At 47.6% G+C, this 17,926-nt stretch overlaps 1 protein-coding gene across 1 annotated transcript in view; it reads left to right on the forward strand.

Moving 5' to 3' along the window:
* The window catches only part of syne2a (spectrin repeat containing, nuclear envelope 2a), a 44,604-nt gene extending 27,044 nt beyond the window's left edge, over nt 1–17,560 (forward strand). Inside the window, exons 25-45 of the mRNA XM_048986294.1 lie at nt 95–467; nt 680–814; nt 1,042–1,182; nt 1,941–2,731; nt 2,944–3,028; nt 3,785–4,521; nt 5,112–5,235; nt 5,974–6,125; nt 6,314–6,458; nt 7,804–8,396; nt 8,822–8,983; nt 9,311–9,461; nt 9,798–9,956; nt 10,446–10,613; nt 11,640–11,741; nt 12,191–12,373; nt 13,737–13,926; nt 14,611–14,669; nt 15,171–15,239; nt 15,484–17,007; nt 17,546–17,560. Coding sequence (XP_048842251.1) covers nt 95–467; nt 680–814; nt 1,042–1,182; nt 1,941–2,731; nt 2,944–3,028; nt 3,785–4,521; nt 5,112–5,235; nt 5,974–6,125; nt 6,314–6,458; nt 7,804–8,396; nt 8,822–8,983; nt 9,311–9,461; nt 9,798–9,956; nt 10,446–10,613; nt 11,640–11,741; nt 12,191–12,373; nt 13,737–13,926; nt 14,611–14,669; nt 15,171–15,239; nt 15,484–17,007; nt 17,546–17,560 — 6,058 coding nt within the window. The remainder of the gene's footprint in view (nt 1–94; nt 468–679; nt 815–1,041; nt 1,183–1,940; nt 2,732–2,943; nt 3,029–3,784; nt 4,522–5,111; nt 5,236–5,973; nt 6,126–6,313; nt 6,459–7,803; nt 8,397–8,821; nt 8,984–9,310; nt 9,462–9,797; nt 9,957–10,445; nt 10,614–11,639; nt 11,742–12,190; nt 12,374–13,736; nt 13,927–14,610; nt 14,670–15,170; nt 15,240–15,483; nt 17,008–17,545) is intronic.
* Nucleotides 17,561–17,926: the final 366 nt, after the last annotated feature.

The following is a 17,926-nucleotide window of genomic DNA, read 5'->3' on the forward strand; positions in this document are numbered from 1 at the left end:
ACACCGCAACACAGGCTCAGGTCCCAGCCCAGAGATACACAGAGACCTTCACCGCAACACAGGCTCAGACCCCAGCCCAGAGCTACACAGAGACCTACACCACAACACAGGCTCAGACCCCAGCCCAGAGCTACACAGAGACCTACACCACAACACAGGCTCAGACCCCAGCCCAGAGCTACACAGAGACCTACACCACAACACAGGCTCAGACCCCAGCCCAGAGCTACACAGAGACCTACACCACAACACAGGCTCAGATCCCAGCCCAGAGATACACAGAGACCTACACCGCAACACAGGCTCAGGTCCCAGCCCAGAGCTACACAGAGACCTACACCACAACACAGGCCATGGTCAGGAGAAGATTTGACCAGGCTAGAGAATGTCTGCAGCATCATATCACGGAGGCCATCGCCATCTGTAGTGCCGGGCGAGTCTTGGGACTCCAAGAGGCCCAAAAAGAGGTCAGGCTTTAGCAGCTATACTTCTTTGGTTTCTTATGGTTTGCTTTTCCTGGCTTCATATAAAGGTGTATTAAAGTTATATTACAACAATCCTGAATTTTCGGTATTTTTATAATACACCTGCTAATTAGGCATGATTAAACGTACCTGAATATACAGAATATTGTCATGCATCATGCATCAATGACAGAATTGTGTGCTTCTCCTCAAAGAAGCTTCTGCGGACTTTGAAGCCGGACCTCCTGGAGGAGTTCCTGACAGCCACAGAGGACATGAGAGCATTCTGTGGCCCTGCTCAGATGAGAGAGGCGGAGCTCCTTAGCCAATCATTGAGGGCACAGTGGGAGGTAGGTGGAGCCTGCCGCGTGATATCAAGTCTTACTGAACCTTTATAACCCCCGTCAGCTCATAACTAACAAAATGATGGGATGAATTCATGGTTTAATAGGTATAAAAAGGTATAATATCTTAAGCTACCATCTGTTACACCACCACGACTTCCTACCTTCCATGTTGTGTTGCAGTAAAAGATTCACACCAACCTGTTCCTCAGGCTGTTTATCTCGTCACCCAGGCTTTGTACTCAGACATAAGCACCTTTTCATCATGCGTACCAGTAGAGACTAAACGACAGCGTGGTAACAGAGCTGCCATGTCATGGGGCGCGCAGTTAGACGCACAGCGATGTGGGGCCGAGTCTGAACGTGCTCGACAGGTATCGTGACCCTAACCTCTCCCACTAACCTCATCCCGTACACCAGGATCCTGCTGAGGTGGCTTTTCGGTTCCCGTGTGGGCGTCTGGTGATGGAGTCCGCATCTTATATGCTCCAGATTTGCTAAATGAGCAGCTTTTACCATTGCAAGGTCCAGACGCTCTACTCCATGTGCCATACTATGCGTTTAAGTCAGTTCCATGCTGCACTGTAGTCATTTAGGGTTACTCTCTTACCAGACTGCAGAGCTTGTAATTCCATTATTTATGGTTCCCTGAAGGCCTTTGATGGGGCAGGCAGTTATTGTCTCATTTTCCAGCTTTTTTACTGCCCCGTTCTGCTGGCTCCCATCTTAGGCTCCTCTTTGCCCTTATTTAGTCTTGCCTGCTAGTCTGTCTGCAAGCGTTTGGTATATTCCTGTTCCCATTTCTAGTATTTTGGTCCAAAAATATGCTAAGGTGATTTGGAGTTACCAAATTGTCCTTAGGTTTGGATGGTGTGTGTGCCCTGCAATGGGTTGGTGCTCTGTACTGGGCTATTCCCTGCCTTGTACCCATTGCTTGGAAAGTGAGTAGGGCAGAATAAAATAGTGATTGGCTTTTCACTTGATGTGGGTCTTTGCCTGTGGTGGAGGGGTCTCAGCCCAGTGTTGGGGTGCAGCTGGGGATGCCTGGGGTTAAGGACACTGCGTGGCTCTGCTTTTGTGAGTTGGTGCAGCGGCAGCACCAGCTAACCGATAATGTGTTTGCCTGGTTCAGGCATGTGTCACGATGGAGGTCAGCCAGGATCCAAAGGCCCTGACACAGCCGAGTCTGACACACAAGGTCCCAGCAAGTGCCGAGCTGGGAAGAGGGGCAGCGAAAGGCAGAACCGAACCCAAGGGTACATCAGCAAGATTTGAGAGTACAATCACAGCTGAAGACGCAACAAGGCCCAAGGACACTGAGGCAACTAGGAATGCAGTAAGGCGTGAGGATGCAGCAGGAGCCCAGCGTGAGAGAAGAGAGAGGCCTGAACGTGCACTGACAACTAGGGACTCATCAAAAGATGAGGGCGAACCAGCAGTTAAGGTCATAGTCAGACTGACGACTGCAGACCAAACAAAAGCTAAAGAAACACCAACAATTAAGGTCATTAAAAGACCCAAGGATACTGTGGACGAAACAAAACTTGAGGATACGCTGACAACTAAAGGTGCAACAGGCCCAGAAGATGCACTGAAATCTAAGAGTACTCCAGAGCCCGAAGATGCACTGGAATCTAAGAGTACTCTGGGTCCTGAAGATGCACTGGAATCTAAGAGTACTCCGGGTCCTGAGGATGCACTGGAATCTAAGAGTACTCCAGAGCCCGAAGATGCACTGGAATCTAAGAGTACTCTGGGTCCTGAAGATGCACTGGAATCTAAGAGTACTCCAGTAGCTGAGGTAGAAAAGAGACATGAGACCATGCTGTATCGAGCCAGGGCTCAGCTGAAGGACTGCAGGAGTAGAGTGGAGGTTGTACAGCACCCATCTGATCATCCAAGCAGTATTCCCTTTGACGCTTGGTGAGTGAAAATAGCCATGAGAGGGATATATAAGTGGAGACATATTCTGAATGAATGTGCTGTTCTGTACGATAACTTAACTGCAGCAGTACACAGTAAACTTGCACGTGATTATAGGACCTCAAATGACCCCTGATTGGGTAAGATGGCGTGAGTGGTGTGGGCCCACAGCTTCTGCTGAAGGCTGCAATGACCTGATGATGTTTTTCCAGGCACCTCCCAGGCGACAGTGAGCAGACCCAGCAAGGAGCACGTCCCATGCCTGCCGGTATTCCACAGGGCCCTCCTGGCTCTCAGGTATACAGGCAGAGTATGACCTCACTGCACTCAAGGGGGGCTAACATGTGGCTGTTATATTTTTATTTTTACAAGTGACAGGAAGAGGTCAGCTATGTGAGCAGGACAGAGACTCAGGACAGGACCGTCAACCATTCTAAAAGGCTGCTTTTCAAAACAGTGAAATCTCCTTTTAGAAAAACATGTTCCACATAATGTGCAAGCTGACTATAAAAACTTTAAACTCAACGACTAACTGAAAACACAGCATAGCTCATGGGACACGCACCTCACACTTTCTGCTTCTCTCTAAATCCCTTCGGCTGGTCCTGCTTAAACCCCAATGCAGTCAGCAGCCTAATCTGGCTCTGGTTTCATGCCTCAGGCTGTTTGGGTTTCCGTGGAGACACAACTGATCAGCTACATGCTGTTGCTGTTTCTGTAACCAAAAAACACATTAAAAACAGATATTTGACAATGAATACTAGAGAAAGTTATTTATTAATGCATTTGTAATACAACGACCCAACCATTCCCAGATGTTGCAACTAGAGTGCCAGATTTAGGAGCATTTGAAAATATTTATTATCTCTGTATAATTATTTATATTAAGGTTGAAACACCAGTATGTACTCATAAAGGCCAGAACTTGCTGCCCCAAGCAGTAACTACTAACAATTGTTACTGGTTACAGCACAGTGTTTAAGACTCGCATAGATTCAGTTCCTTTAAAGTGAGGATGTGTCTTTATGGCCTGACTGTCTTCTTGGTTCCCAGGTCTGTCAAGTAATCGTCAGGACAGAGTGCGTGGAACGGCAGCAGATGGCAGAGCACACTGTCATTGAGACAGTCCCACAGGACTCTGAGAACATCACACCGCTGATGGTCCCACGAGATGTCCATACCATCACAGAGGATGTCCCACAGAAAGTGCAGTCGACTGAGCAAAGTATCACACAGAAGGTGCTGCCCACTAAACAGGAAGTCGGCCTTCAGCCCACTAAACAGGAAGTCGGCCTTCAGCCCACTAAACAGGAAGTCGGCCTTCAGCCCACTAAACAGGAAGTCGGCCTTCAGCCCACTAAACAGGAAGTCGGCCTTCAGCCCACTAAACAGGTCATCGGCCTTCAGCCCACTAAACAGGAAGTCGGCCTTCAGCCCACTAAACAGGAAGTCGGCCTTCAGCCCACTAAACAGGAAGTCGGGCTTCAGTCTACTAAACGGGAAGTTGTCCCAAAGGGACCAGAGTTAGTTAAACAAGATGATGTCCCAGAAGATGTCCAGGTAGCCAAGCAAAGCCTCACGCGGGAAGTGCTGTCTACTGAACAGGATACTTGTCTTCGCTCCATTGAACAGGAAACTATTCCATGGGAAGCAGAGTTACCCCAACAAGTGTCAGTCCCAGACAAAGTTCAGTTGAGCAAATGGGAAGCTGTCCGACCAGAAGCGTCCTCCTTCAGACAGAGTGTTCTTCCACAGGAAGTTCAGTCCTCTGCACAGGAAGTTATGGAGCGGTAAGGGTCTTGTCACTTCATTTCACCAATCAAATCTGTCACTGTATTCCAGTTGGCAGTTTTAGAATTCATGAATTTAAGGCATTTGTAATTTTTTTGTAGCAATTGAGAGAGATGAGTAATATTTTTATAAGCCTAGTTTATCATATGCTATGATGTGCGTGGAATAGTTTTGGGTTTTTAATTCAGTTTTCGTCTGCCAAGTATTGCTACAAAGACATCGATTTTTAAATATAAGCACAAATTTAAGCTCATGGGATATAGACAACAGAAGGTGTAATAATAAGGGCAATGAGAGAGAATTTGTATCTCATGAATAGCAGTGAGATAGATGACGAGGATGTGCATTCTGGTGTTTATAAGAATACTGATAAGTGTGCTGATGTTTGTGAAGGAGATAAGGAGAACGTGGGGTGTCCTGGTGGGGGGTAACGAGGACGCCAAGCGTGGTGCCTTTTGTGTCGATGATTATAATGAGGGTTAATGATGTTTATATGAGGTTTTTGTTGATATGGGTAGTATTCCTCTAAGGGTGCTGCTGAGCATGGAGATGCCTGACAGACAGACCCAATCTCAATTCTTCTGATCAGGTACCAAAGCTCCAGGAGCTCCTTCCAGGCCCAGCTGGACTTCAATGACCAGAGGCTTCGAGGTCTGTTCCTCAGCAGCCCTGTGACCAGCGCCGACCTGCAGAGTCTCCTTCTCGAGCTACAGGTGCATCGTCGGCCCTTTCTGCTTTACTCCTGTTTCTCCTGGATAAATTTATCGGATGATTCATCCATGTACAATGGGAATCTGTATGCTTTCTCCGCCAGTGCATAACGAGATATGTAAAATAAAATATAATTTGTTCTCCAATTTGAAGTCTGTTTGATTTTAAACTATTAAAACTGTTTAAAAACAAAAATGTGTTTACTTCGCATGAACTCAAACTGCCTGCGTTAGAGCATGGTTATCATCCAGTGACCTTTAACTCTGCTGGGGAAATACGGTTCATTAAGGTGATTAATGTGGTTTTCAAGTTTCATTGGTCACATGCACATATATACACTGTATACAAATATGCACTGCACATCTGTGCAGTGAAATGCCTTTTCACTCACTTCCAACAAAAGGAAACAAAGTAACATAAAGATGGTTGCACCCCTTTACTGGTGCCACAGTACGTTTAACGACGTCACTAGAAGTGCTCTCATGTGTTTCTTTAAGGAATCCTCATGTTAATTCCTTAATCCTCATGTTAATTCCTTAATTCCTTTATCTGACATCTGCCTTAAGACTTTGCTTGTGATTTCATTATTTTTTCTTACTGGATTTATTTTAGTAAGTTTTTTTTCCTTGTTTGTTTTTAACAGTTGCCTACTGAATTGGATTCATTGAAGTGAAGACCCGTAACATAATGCTTCTCTGTGTGTCACCTCAGACGTTCTGAACACTTCACTTTCACTGCAGGTTCTAAAACAGAACACAGAGGCCCTGTGGTTCGAGTATGAACTCCAGTCCGCCCAGTGCTCCCAGCTTAATACTGCAATGTACAGTGTGGAGGAGAATTGGACTGAGCCGATTCAGCAGTGGAGAGGACAGCAGATCAGAATCCAGAGGAGGTACGACAGCCAGCAAATGCCATTGATGGGAGGGATTATCAGGCACTGTCAGGTGTCAGTCTTTATACCAACCAGCAGGGGGAGTCCTATCCTCATTCTGCCTGCAGAGCATGTCGGCCTGGCTTTGGGTAGCTATAGTCAGATAGAGAAAGCTTACTCCCCACTGGGATCTGCCCGTTGCCGTCCAGGACGGAGTCACTGAGCTTGGCTGCCGGGCTGATGGAGCCCACGGAAAAGCAGATGGCCCTGATCTCTGAGCGACTGGACGTCTTCGTGGGGGAACCCTGGGAAACGTCCTCTTTCACCTGGATGGACCTACAGAAGGAGATTAAGGTACCATCAGGAATACCCTGCAAAGCACTCCACTCTTAGTTATTATCATTACTGGTGAAATATGTCCCATATCAGGCAGGTAATTACCCGTCTGTTGCTGCCCGAATAAGGATTAGGGCTGTGATGGTACAGTTCTCCCACAGTGCGGTGTGTGTCATGGTTCTGGGTCCTCGGGAGCAGAAAATAAACACAACAGATCTCCGTTGGATTAACTCTTTATTTTTCTATATAACTACTGACCGTTCAGAAAAATGGCAACAAGAATAACTAGGCCTAGCTTATGTCTCTACTACATGAAATCAAGGAGAGAAAAACATTAAAATTAAATTTGATCATTTTATTTGACAAGAATATGTATGAAGTTAAGCATATCTTTGTTAAAGAGTAGCCACAGGCAATCTCAGCACAGTGAGCGTAAATAGATAATCATTGTTACAAACTCCACAAGCCGAGAGAGATCAGAATGTCCTTATAAACCCCATATAAAGGGGATAAAAAAAAACGTGCCGAGTGACTTCAAGTCAATTTAATGAAGAAGATGATGCTCTTTTACAAGTGAAACAGTGCAGCCTCTTGTGGGCAGTGGTGGCTTAATGGTTAGGGAAGCGCACTTGTAATTGAAAGATTGCAGGTTCGAATCCCCAACCAACAAGGCAGCGCTGAGGTACCCCAAGCAAGGTACCGCCCCTGGGCACTGGATTAGCTGGGCACTGGATTAGCTGCCCCCTGCTATGTCACGACGTCACAGACAAGGAAACCAGCAGTTTACATAATGGTTACATGCTAATAAAATGCACACATTACATAGTAATGACAATTCTGATTAAGACAAATACACGTATTATCTTTAAATGCTGTGTGGTGTAAAGCCACCGGGTATCACACTGCCAGCCAGTTGTCGCCAGCCAGTGGGATTATCGCTCATATTACATTTTGCTGAAACGACGTCAATTACGTTTGAAATCTGCGGCCACCTTTAGTAAGACGGCATTTAATTTATGGTATCTGCTGTTGTATAATAGCATTTAAATTCTAGCCCTTGAAAACAAGTTTTTTAGATCCATCCTTTTGGGGAAAAACATGGTCTTATATTCACGCCAAAATGTAAAGGAACGTAACAGACATATCGTAATACCGTGGTTCACGTGTAATGAGCCGCTGGGGCTGTACAGAACAGTGCGCTAATATACCATGTACCCATACACCCCTACTAAGGATGCACCCAGCATTTAATAATATTGACCACATTTGATGTCAAATTTCTAGCAGTCAGAATTCTGTGGGTTGCTGATAAACTTCTCGCTGCCGGGTTTCCTTATCGAGACTCTTTTGAAACCCTGAAAAGGAACTAGAGGAAAATATTCAGCGCCAGATGGACCGCCTGCTGAACCTGGACAATGAGGAGGGCCCGGTTCTGGGCCAGCTGGACCCGACTGACCGGCAAGCCCTAAGCCACTTGTCTGAGGAGTGCAGGCAGAGACTGGGCCGAATGAGAGGGCAGCTGGGCCAGGTGGATTTAGCCGGCCAGGCCCTGCACCACTTTCTCCAGTCCCTGCAGAGCTCAGAGTGGCAGGTCCTGGAGGCACAGGGTGCGGTGTCGCCCCATGAATGTCGCTCTCGGCTGGCGGGGGTCCGCCAGAGTGTGCGCGGCATCGGGGACGAGGCGTCGGAGGTGGACTGCGCCCTTAAGGGGGCTCGGGTGTCGCTGGCCCAGAACGGGGTGCCGCTGTCCTGCGAGGAGCTGGTAGTGGCCATGGTGCAGAAGCTGGAGGAGGCCGACGCTCACTCCGCCCAGGAGCTGCGTGGCTTCCAAGGGGAGCGGGATTCCCATGCTCTGCAGCCCAGGAAGACGGCCCTACAGGGGATGCTGTTGGACATCCAGGAAGCAGCGGGGAGGGAGCCTCTGACAGAGCTCACCCTGCCTGCCGTGCAGCAGAGGTGTGTGAGTAAGCAGATGTTTGGGTCTGATATGATGTTAAAGCCTGACAATGTGAACGTAGCTGTGACTCGGCCGGCGGGCCTCGCCCCTCTCTGACATCACAGTTTAGCTTCGCAACTCTGGTTTTTATTTGACATCGAAGACTAACCTGATGCCTCTTCTCGCTCCCTGAATGTTCTTATATTGGACTTTTGGACCTTGAATTGTATTATCAGGTTCTGATTTTATGAGTAGCTTGCTCATACTTGCTCATTCATTGGAAACCTAGCGGCCCTTATTACTGGCCCCCTGCTCAACCACATGTATGTTTATAATGTCCTGCTTACCTTGGATAGTAGCATCTACTAAATATGTAAAAAAAAAAAGATGCATGTAAATGATATCCATTTGTCCCGCTGTACCTCACTCTGCCCCCGGTTGGCAGGATGCGTGCATTGACCAACCTGGAAACCCAACTGGCTAAGCACCGGCAAGATATCCACAGCCTGCAGGACATGTTTGCGCAGCTGAGCCCTGAAGAGGGGGGCAGTGCAGTCGAGGAGCTGGAGAAGCAGTGGAAGGAGGCACACCGAACTGTGGCTGACCAGTGAGCCAGGCGGCTGGGGTGGAAGGATTAACTGGGCTAACGGGGGCCATTGGATGCCTTGGGGGAATATAGTGGGTGGTTTGATAGTCTGGGAACTGGACATGTGGACAAAGGATATAAAAAGATTATTTCAGGTACTCCAGGAAGGGCTGTAGGACCTTTGATCCTTGATATTAGGTTAGATTTAACCAGAATAGTTCCAGTAAATGTCCAGCGGTATCTAATAACTTTGATGAGAGACTGGGAAGTAGCCTGGGAATCTGCACTGTCCTGCAGCTCACTGCCATGTCCTGCAGCTCACTGCGATGTCCACTGTATCCTCCACAGCAAAGTCCACTGTCAGACACTTACTCAGCTGATGAAGAAATTCCAGAGCTGTCGCAGTCGGCTTGATGGTGCCCTGCAGAGAGCCGAGCAGGCTGTGAGCGAGCGTGCGTCCTACATGGGCAAGGAGAACCTGCACCGCTGCATAGCCAGGGTATGGTGTCCCGGAAACACAACCACACGCATGCAGCACTGCAGCTTATCTCAGACAACTCCACTAGGGGGCATCCGCTGCATTACGAGTTCCTAAGCATAAGGTCCCGCACGTGTAAGGACGGCAGTGTTTCCTTGTTTATTTTAACCAGGCCTCTTATATAACAGTATAATTAAATGCAATAGCAGTGTAATTAATATGCAGATCAGTCTGAATGACAAATCTGCCTAAAGCAGATGGGCAGGTTTTTCATCACGTTGTATTCATCATGCTGATGTATGACTGTCTGGATGAAGGCGTGCGGCCTCGTGTGACTGACCGTTTGCACTTACTCAGGTCCAGGGGATGCAGCAGACACTGAGTGGCCTTGGCGATGGCGTCCAGGAGTTACGGGGGCTGTGCAGACAGCTGCAGTCTCAGCTGCGGACGATCCCAGCATGCACGGAGGCGCCCTTCGAGGCTGAGGCAGACACGCTGGTGGACCGCTGGCTGGATGTGAGTTTGGGGCCTGATCCTGGCTGTCAGCTCTGGGCACAGTGTTTCCGACAGGCGTTTGTAAGCGCGGAGGTCACCTGGTCCACTGGCTTCCATGCTCAGTTTCTGCTGCTCCATCAGTTTCTCCCAGTATAAGGTATTCCTTGGCCTCCTGTCGGTTAAAGAAAACTGGGGCTTAGCTTGTAGCTCCATGGAATAACCTTCAGAGTGTGACATGGCTACAGTTCTGTAAGGAAATCGGTCCAAACTGATGCATCTGGGTGTGAAGTGAGTATCTCATAACTATAGTGCGTTGAGTTCATGCTCTGACAGGGTCTCCTGTGGCGCTATGGGGAGGCATCGTTGGCTTTTTCCCACGATCCTTTTGTTGAGGTGGACCTTAAAGAGACCCTGCTGCCTGTGTATGCTGGTGTTCTGACGACCCAGACACTTGGTTCTGTGGCTCAGGCGATGGTTAAGTGTCGTCGGTTATTCTGTCCCGTCACTCAGGTGACGGAGAAGACGGACGTCCACTTGGACAGCCTGCAGACGGGGCTGGTGCTGTGGGAGAAGCTGCAGGAGCTGGGCGGGGAAGTGCATGGCTGGACCGAGAGTCAGTTGGCCGCGTTCACCGGCGGGAGCCGCTTGTGGAGCCAGCAGGAGGTCGCCGCCCTGCTGGTGAGTGTCTCACCTCTGGTGACTGGCTGCCTGTCCATCTACGTCTCTTATTTGATTGGGGCACTGTGGATATGCATGTAATGGCCAATTATCGTACATGTGCCATTATTCCATTATTTAAACAACACTGTATCTAACTATGTCTCGTCTCACACTCTCTCATGTTTAATACTCATTATCTAAAGGGAAATGGGACACGGGCAGCAAGTATGCCACAAATATAATACTTATAAGATCTGTCCTCTCCTGTCCGGTCCTCCTGTCCTCTTCTGTCCGGTCCTCTACGGTCCTCCTGTCCTCTCCTGTCCGGTCCTCTCCGGACCTCCTGTCCTCTCCTGTCCGGTCCTCCTGTCCTCTTCTGTCCGGTCCTCTCCGGTCCTCCTGTCCTCTCCTGTCCGGTCCTCTCCGGTCCTCCTGTCCTCTTCTGTCCGGTCCTCTCCGGTCCTCCTGTCCTCTTCTGTCCAGTCCTCTCCGGTCCTCCTGTCCTCTCCTGTCCGGTCCTCCTGTCCTCTCCTGTCCGGTCCTCCTGTCCTCTTCTGTCCGGTCCTCTCCAGTCCTCCTGTCCTCTTCTGTCCAGTCCTCTCCGGTCCTCCTGTCCTGTCCTGTCCTGTCCTGTCCTCTCCTGTCCTGTCCTGTCCTGTCCTCTCCTGTCCTGTCCTGTCCTCTCCGGTCCTCCTGTCCTCTCCGGTCCTCCTGTCCTCTCCTGTCCTGTCCTCTCCTGTCCGGTCCTCTCCGGTCCTCCTGTCCTCTCCTGTCCTCTCTTGTCCTCTCTATCAATGCAGCCTATCAAGTATTCTGATTATCTATGAACTTTACCCTTTATGAATTGGATTTGAGCAGTATTATCACTGATTTCTTGAATTTCTCGAATTTTAACCCAGAAGAGCAGCTCTTGTGTCCGGTAGGGCATGATGCGTTTTTGCCTGCTGAATGGTGTTCTAGGAAAGTTAAGGTGATTCTTTTTGTTTAGGTGTGAGAATAGTTGACAGCCTTTCTCGGTGCTTTCCTCTCTGCTGCCCCTTTAAGGTGGAAATCCAGGTCCAGGAGGAGAAGCTCGAGCACCTCCACAGGAGATCCTTTGAGATAATGCAGCTCCTGCAGAGCTCAGAGATGCCCCTAGAGCTGCAGGTGAGAGTGCGTGGCAGTGGAGTGAACGTGTGAATTATTGCATGTGGGGGTGGGTTAGTGTGGAGCCTGACGGCGGTGAGAGCAGGCGACATGGGAAAGGTGAGTGTGACAAATCACCCATTGGCATGTGAGAACACTGACATTAAGGGGAGGTGAGCGCCCCTTCCAGATTCAAAGGGGTATATAGCTCAGCAGGTTGGAGATGTGTGCCTGCATCTGGAAGGTCATGGGTTCGAATCTCATGGCCAGCAGGGTAATCGCGTCACCACTCGTTCCTTGAACATGGCCCTTAACCCTAATTGCGCTCTGTCCTGTAAGCTCTGCCCTCACCTGTATGTTTCTGATCTCTTGGAGTGCACAATGGGGTATGAGAAAACCAGCCCAAATACATAATATCTTCTATAGAAATGACCCTGAATCTGCCACTGTGACTCTGGCTCTGCCCTCAGGTGCTGGAGACCCAGCTGAGGAAGAGGATGATGCAGGTGAAGGAGCTCTTCACCTCTAGCTGCGATGCCCTGCAGAGTGTAGCCTTCGGGCCGGCAGAGTGTCCCTCTCTCCCAGTGCTGTCTTCTCTGCGCGTGCTCCGCGTGCCCCCCCAGATGCCCCCCCAGATGCCCCCCCAGGCCCAGGTACATGCACCATATCACAAACGCTCTGTCCCGGGAGGCACAGTGCTCTGTTTAGCCTGTGAGTTTCTGAGAACCATGTCTGGCATCTACCTACTACACATTTGTATTTTATAGTTAAGCCTGTAAATATCAAAGAAATTAAAATTATTTGCCAAGTTAAGGCTGCAAATTAAACATGTAAATTGCACATTAACTGCACATTAACTTGCAGTTGTGCAAAGCAATAGTGTTACTCCAAAGCAGTATACAAAAGTTATTGAACCCTCCCTTAAAATGATCAAATTACCCTGAATGACTAATCACTCATACACATATTCTTCTTGCCAGTATTTTTATTGGACATGATTTACTGTCACTGTACATTTTCAGCGTTCAAGTCATAACCAATTATTTGTCAGCAAATCTTTGTAATCATTTGTAATTCTAAGCTTCTGCCAGCCACTGTAGATAGAATTTCAGTTCAGTTTATTTTTATATAGCACCTTTCATGACAGAAATGCCCCAAGGTGCTTTACATGGGTGTGTTGTGATACATTACAACATTAAGATGTTAATAATATGTCAACATTATTGAAAAATGAAGAGTGGGCCTGTTCACTCAAAGCAAGGTATAAACTCTGCTCAAGGGCAAAGCCCAAGTCCCTCAGTGTGTCAGTTCTCCACACCAGCCTGTGCACCCCCCCCCCCCCCGCCCCCCCCGGGCACCATGTGGACATGTGGGAGGGAAGGCAGAGAGCATGGCTGGTCAGAACATGCACTGACACATTAATGGATAAAAAAATCGATAAAAAAATGGCATGTGCAGTGGCACCAGTAGCCACGGTTACGGTGTGTCATGTTTTAAGTTGCGGGTTAGCGGAACTTACAGTCGCGATATAAAGACTGAGACCGATTCGGATTCCTGAACATGAGCTAATAATTTAACGCACACATACCATATGGCAGCGAGTCATACTGTAAGTTTATACAGATTAAATGAGTAGGAGGACGGATCAGCACGCCACATTTATTCAGTCTGGTTATACATGGATCCACTGCCATAAACTACATATTTGCAAGTAGCAAATACAATGAGTGACTGAAATGAAATCACTATTTGAGCACGGATCTAAGTCATTCTGCCTGACTTATGTAGCCTAAAAAGCACTTTAATAATAAGAAAAAAAGAAAATAATAAGAAATAAGAAAAATAAATTGCAAAATATGTTCCCTTTATGTTAAGATTTGTTATTTGGTGATTTTGAAATTGTGTGAAATTGAAATTTCGCTTTATATATTGGTACCATGGCAAAGTGTGACTGCATCTCTGCAGTGGGGCCACCATAGTGGCGCCAGGCTGATTCCTGTCTGCTCACTGCTGCAGGTGCCGGACGGGCGGACTGATGTCCCTCTGCAGGAGGCCCTCCTCAGAGCCAGCACCACTCTCTCTCATGCTCCGAGAAGCAGAACGAAAGCCGAAGGACTCCAGCTCAGTGACCGCGCTTGTGCCGCCCACGAGCTGATTGGTCAGAAGAGGGAGCAGGTACAGGGAGGTCTTCTCGAAACAGCCAAAGGTAAGACAGCCGGCGCCAATGTCCTCTGATAAGGAGGCGAGATTCAAAGCAAGGATTCCATTATTCTGGATGGTTTTCTGCTCCAAACAGTCTGCATCACATCTTCAGAGATGTTATTTTTACAAGCTATGAGGTTTTGCGTTTTTTTTTTTTTCCTTTTAAGGGAGGATTCCTAATATTAATTTTGCCGTAAGACACCTTGGCAGATTGAGACAGCAAACATAAATATACGACACAGGATTAGTCTGGGAATAGGATCTTTATGTAGGAGAACTTGGAGCCCATTTTAGGGGCAATGGAATGCAAATGCCAGGGCTGATGACACTCAGATCGCCTGAGTGGCGCTAAAGGAAACTATTATTCATTCGGGACGACATAGAAAACTCAGGAATATAGATATTACTCAGAAATATAGATCTTACTTAGGAATATAGATATTATAGAGGAATATAGATCTACTGCATGTACAGTTTCAGCGCTGCAGAAATCCCAGCCACTGGACACCGCATCCTGAGAAGGCCTAAGCCACGGTCGCCCCAAGCACTTTATACCTTATCTATGTCATACCTGTCTGAAATCATTTAGAAGGGCAGTTCTAGGTATGATGCATTGTCATGTGACCCACAGAAATGAAGGATGAATAGCCTTATACCTGTACTAATTATCGCCTGTATCTCTCATCAGATCAGACATTTCACCTGCATCTCCAAGACTCCCATGATGCAACAAAGGGACAACTGTTTGTGAGTCATGTTGATGACCTTCCATTGCTTGGCTGGGGGGATGGGATTGGGGGGCAGGGTCCCCTTAAGTCCCCACAAGTCCTCATAAGTCCCCACATGTGTGTGACAATGCATCTCACCATGTTTGAGAGTCCACTGTAAGAAATAGTGATGAGTGTTAGTACTATGTCAGCCAGGTGTGAGAGCGGAGGCTGTGTCAGCCAATGAGGAGGGAGAGAGTAGGCTGTGTCAGCCAGTGAAGAGGGAGAGCGTAGACTGTGTCAGCCAGTGAGGAGGGAGAGCATAGACTGTGTCAGCCAGTGAGGAGGGAGAGCATAGACTGTGTCAGCCAGTGAAGAGGGAGAGCGTAGACTGTGTCAGCCAGTGAGGAGGGAGAGCGTAGACTGTGTCAGCCAGTGAGGAGGGAGAGTGTAGAAAATGCAGTTTAAGGGGCTGCCCTCGTAGCAGATCTAACTGTCTTTTAAATGAAGGAAGCTTAAATAACGCCCGTGTGCCCTGCAGGTCTCCCAGCAGACTGCGGCCCTGAAGCAGAAGCAGTTGGCACGGGCTGTCTGCACCTCCAGTGAGCAGGTTAGTCAACAACCGGACCGCGAGCTGCTGCTCCATTTAGTGTTTTATAAGAATGATGCTGAACACTGTCATTGGCTGGTACACATAACTAAAATTCTGGCAGGCTTTCCACTCGTTCTGGAAAATAGTCTTCCAGTGTTCCAGTCAAGCAGATAGGAAAGGAACAAAATTAGGTTATGTGAACGAAAAAGGATGATGATCCAGGGATTATACTCGTAATCATAAATATGTGTTGCTGTTTTAGGCACCACCTGCGGAAAACGAAGGGGAAGCTGCATCCCTTTCAGGAAGACAGGGTCCGGGCTTCACTGGAAAGAAACGTCTGACGAATCGTGAGACAGACAACAGCTTTGACAAGGTGGAGGTATGGTGTGAAAGTGAAAGGCTGAGCGGTGCGCAAACCAAAGAGGCTGACGTCACATCAGAACAAGGTAGACTGCAGTCTGCAATATCCAAAACGGAGGCGGGCTGTTTGCCGTCCGTGGAGAGACGTGAGTCAAAAGAAATAAGTTACGATGTGGAACAAATGTTGTGCAGAGAGATGCAGCAGTTTAAGGCTGAATCTGATGATCACGATACAAAAGGAGAAAAAATACAATATGGGAAAGATAAAATTACGACTGGGACTGGAAAGAAGGAGGCAAAACTGGGATCAAATGAAAAGGTTGCGGACTCAGAGGAGCGGAAATGTAAGACAAACACAGCACAAGAAAGAGGGACATGGCAATCTGTGACAAAAGGGACAATGAAAGACGTGACACTTGAGGGAGGAGCACTGCAAGCTAAAATTGCACATAGGGAATGTGAGTTGACAGGAGAGAGAAAGACAACACAATCTGAGATATCAACATTAGAGGCAGAACTGACAGCAGATGAAGGCAGACTGCAAGCTGAGATTCCTAAAACTGAATCAACAATTGCCTTCGATACAGAGCTAACTGAATCTGTGATAGAAGTTGTAGATGTAGATGCCATGGCAGACAGAGATATGCTCCAAGTAGACCTTCCTAAATCAGACTCTGATGTCACTGAGGGTCAGTCAAGAACGCAGACAGTGATAAAAATCAGTGAAGTTTGTTTTACACCAGAAAGGGACACAAAGCAAGATGAGATTGCAACAGCTGAGGTTACAGTCACATCGGGCAGCGAGGTAGTAGAGCCTGAGATATGCCGTCCCTCAACAGAAAGTGAGAGAGTGGAGTTTGAGATAGCAAAGGCCGAGCCTGAAGTCACACTTGACATTGTTACACTGAAACCTAGTATTGCAAAGATCGAGCCAGATCTCAGACCAGACACAGACAGACTGCAAACTGAGCAGCTAAAGGTCAAGATTGATCTCTCATCAGATAGTGATAGAGTGACACCTGAAAAATCAGAGACTGACACGGATGTTACACCGGAGAGAGAAACCCTGCTATCAGACATTCCAAGTCCCAAGGCTGATGTGGTGTCAGGGAGTAAAAGAATAGAATCTACTAAAAGAACAACTGAAGTCAAAGTGAAAACGGGTCGCCGGCGAGTGAAATCAAAATCACAAGATGTTATTTCATTGGGAGAATTGGACAGGGAGAGGCAGCCATCTTTGAGCCCAGATATTAAAGCCGATGTAACATCATTCAGTGAAAGAGAGCAATCAGAGATATTCAGCACAGAGTCTGACTTTAAACCTCTTAGTGCCAGTGTCCAATATGAGAGTCATAGTACTAAAGTAGAAGTTAAACCTGCCCCTGAAATTATAAGCTTGGAGACACCTAAGACAGAGACAGAGGTGACAGCTGACAGAGAGTCAATGCCATCTGAGGTATCAACATTAGAGGCAGAACTGACAGCAGATGAAGGCAGACTGCAAGCTGAGATTCCAAAGACTGAGGCAACAGTTGCCTTTGATACAGAGCTAACTGAATCTGTGATAGAAGTTGTAGATGTAGATGCCATGGCAGACAGAGATATGCTCCAAGTAGACCTTCCTAAATCAGACTCTGATGTCACTGAGGGTCAGTCAAGAACGCAGACAGTGATAAAAATCAGTGAAGTTTGTTTTACACCAGAAAGGGACACAAAGCAAGATGAGATTGCAACAGCTGAGGTTACAGTCACATCGGGCAGCGAGGTAGTAGAGCCTGAGATATGCCGTCCCTCAACAGAAAGTGAGAGAGTGGAGTTTGAGATAGCAAAGGCCGAGCTTGAAGTCACACTTGACATTGTTACACTGAAACCTAGTATTGCAAAGATCGAGCCAGATCTCAGACCAGACACAGACGGACTGCAAACTGAGCAGCTAAAGGTCAAGATTGATCTCTCATCAGATAGTGATAGAGTGACACCTGAAAAATCAGAGACTGACACGGATGTTACACCGGAGAGAGAAACCCTGCTATCAGACATTACAAGTCCCAAGGCTGATGTGGTGTCAGGGAGTAAAAGAATAGAATCTACTAAAAGAACAACTGAAGTCAAAGTGAAAACGGGTCGCCGGCGAGTGAAATCAAAATCACAAGATGTTATTTCATTGGGAGAATTGGACAGGGAGAGGCAGCCATCTTTGAGCCCAGATATTAAAGCCGATGTAACATCATTCAGTGAAAGAGAGCAATCAGAGATATTCAGCACAGAGTCTGACTTTAAACCTCTTAGTGCCAGTGTCCAATATGAGATTCATAGCACTAACGTAGAAGTTAAACCTGCCC

Source organism: Brienomyrus brachyistius, chromosome 19 (assembly GCF_023856365.1).
Source record: "Brienomyrus brachyistius isolate T26 chromosome 19, BBRACH_0.4, whole genome shotgun sequence".
In the NCBI taxonomy this organism is placed as follows: Eukaryota; Metazoa; Chordata; class Actinopteri; order Osteoglossiformes; family Mormyridae; genus Brienomyrus; species Brienomyrus brachyistius.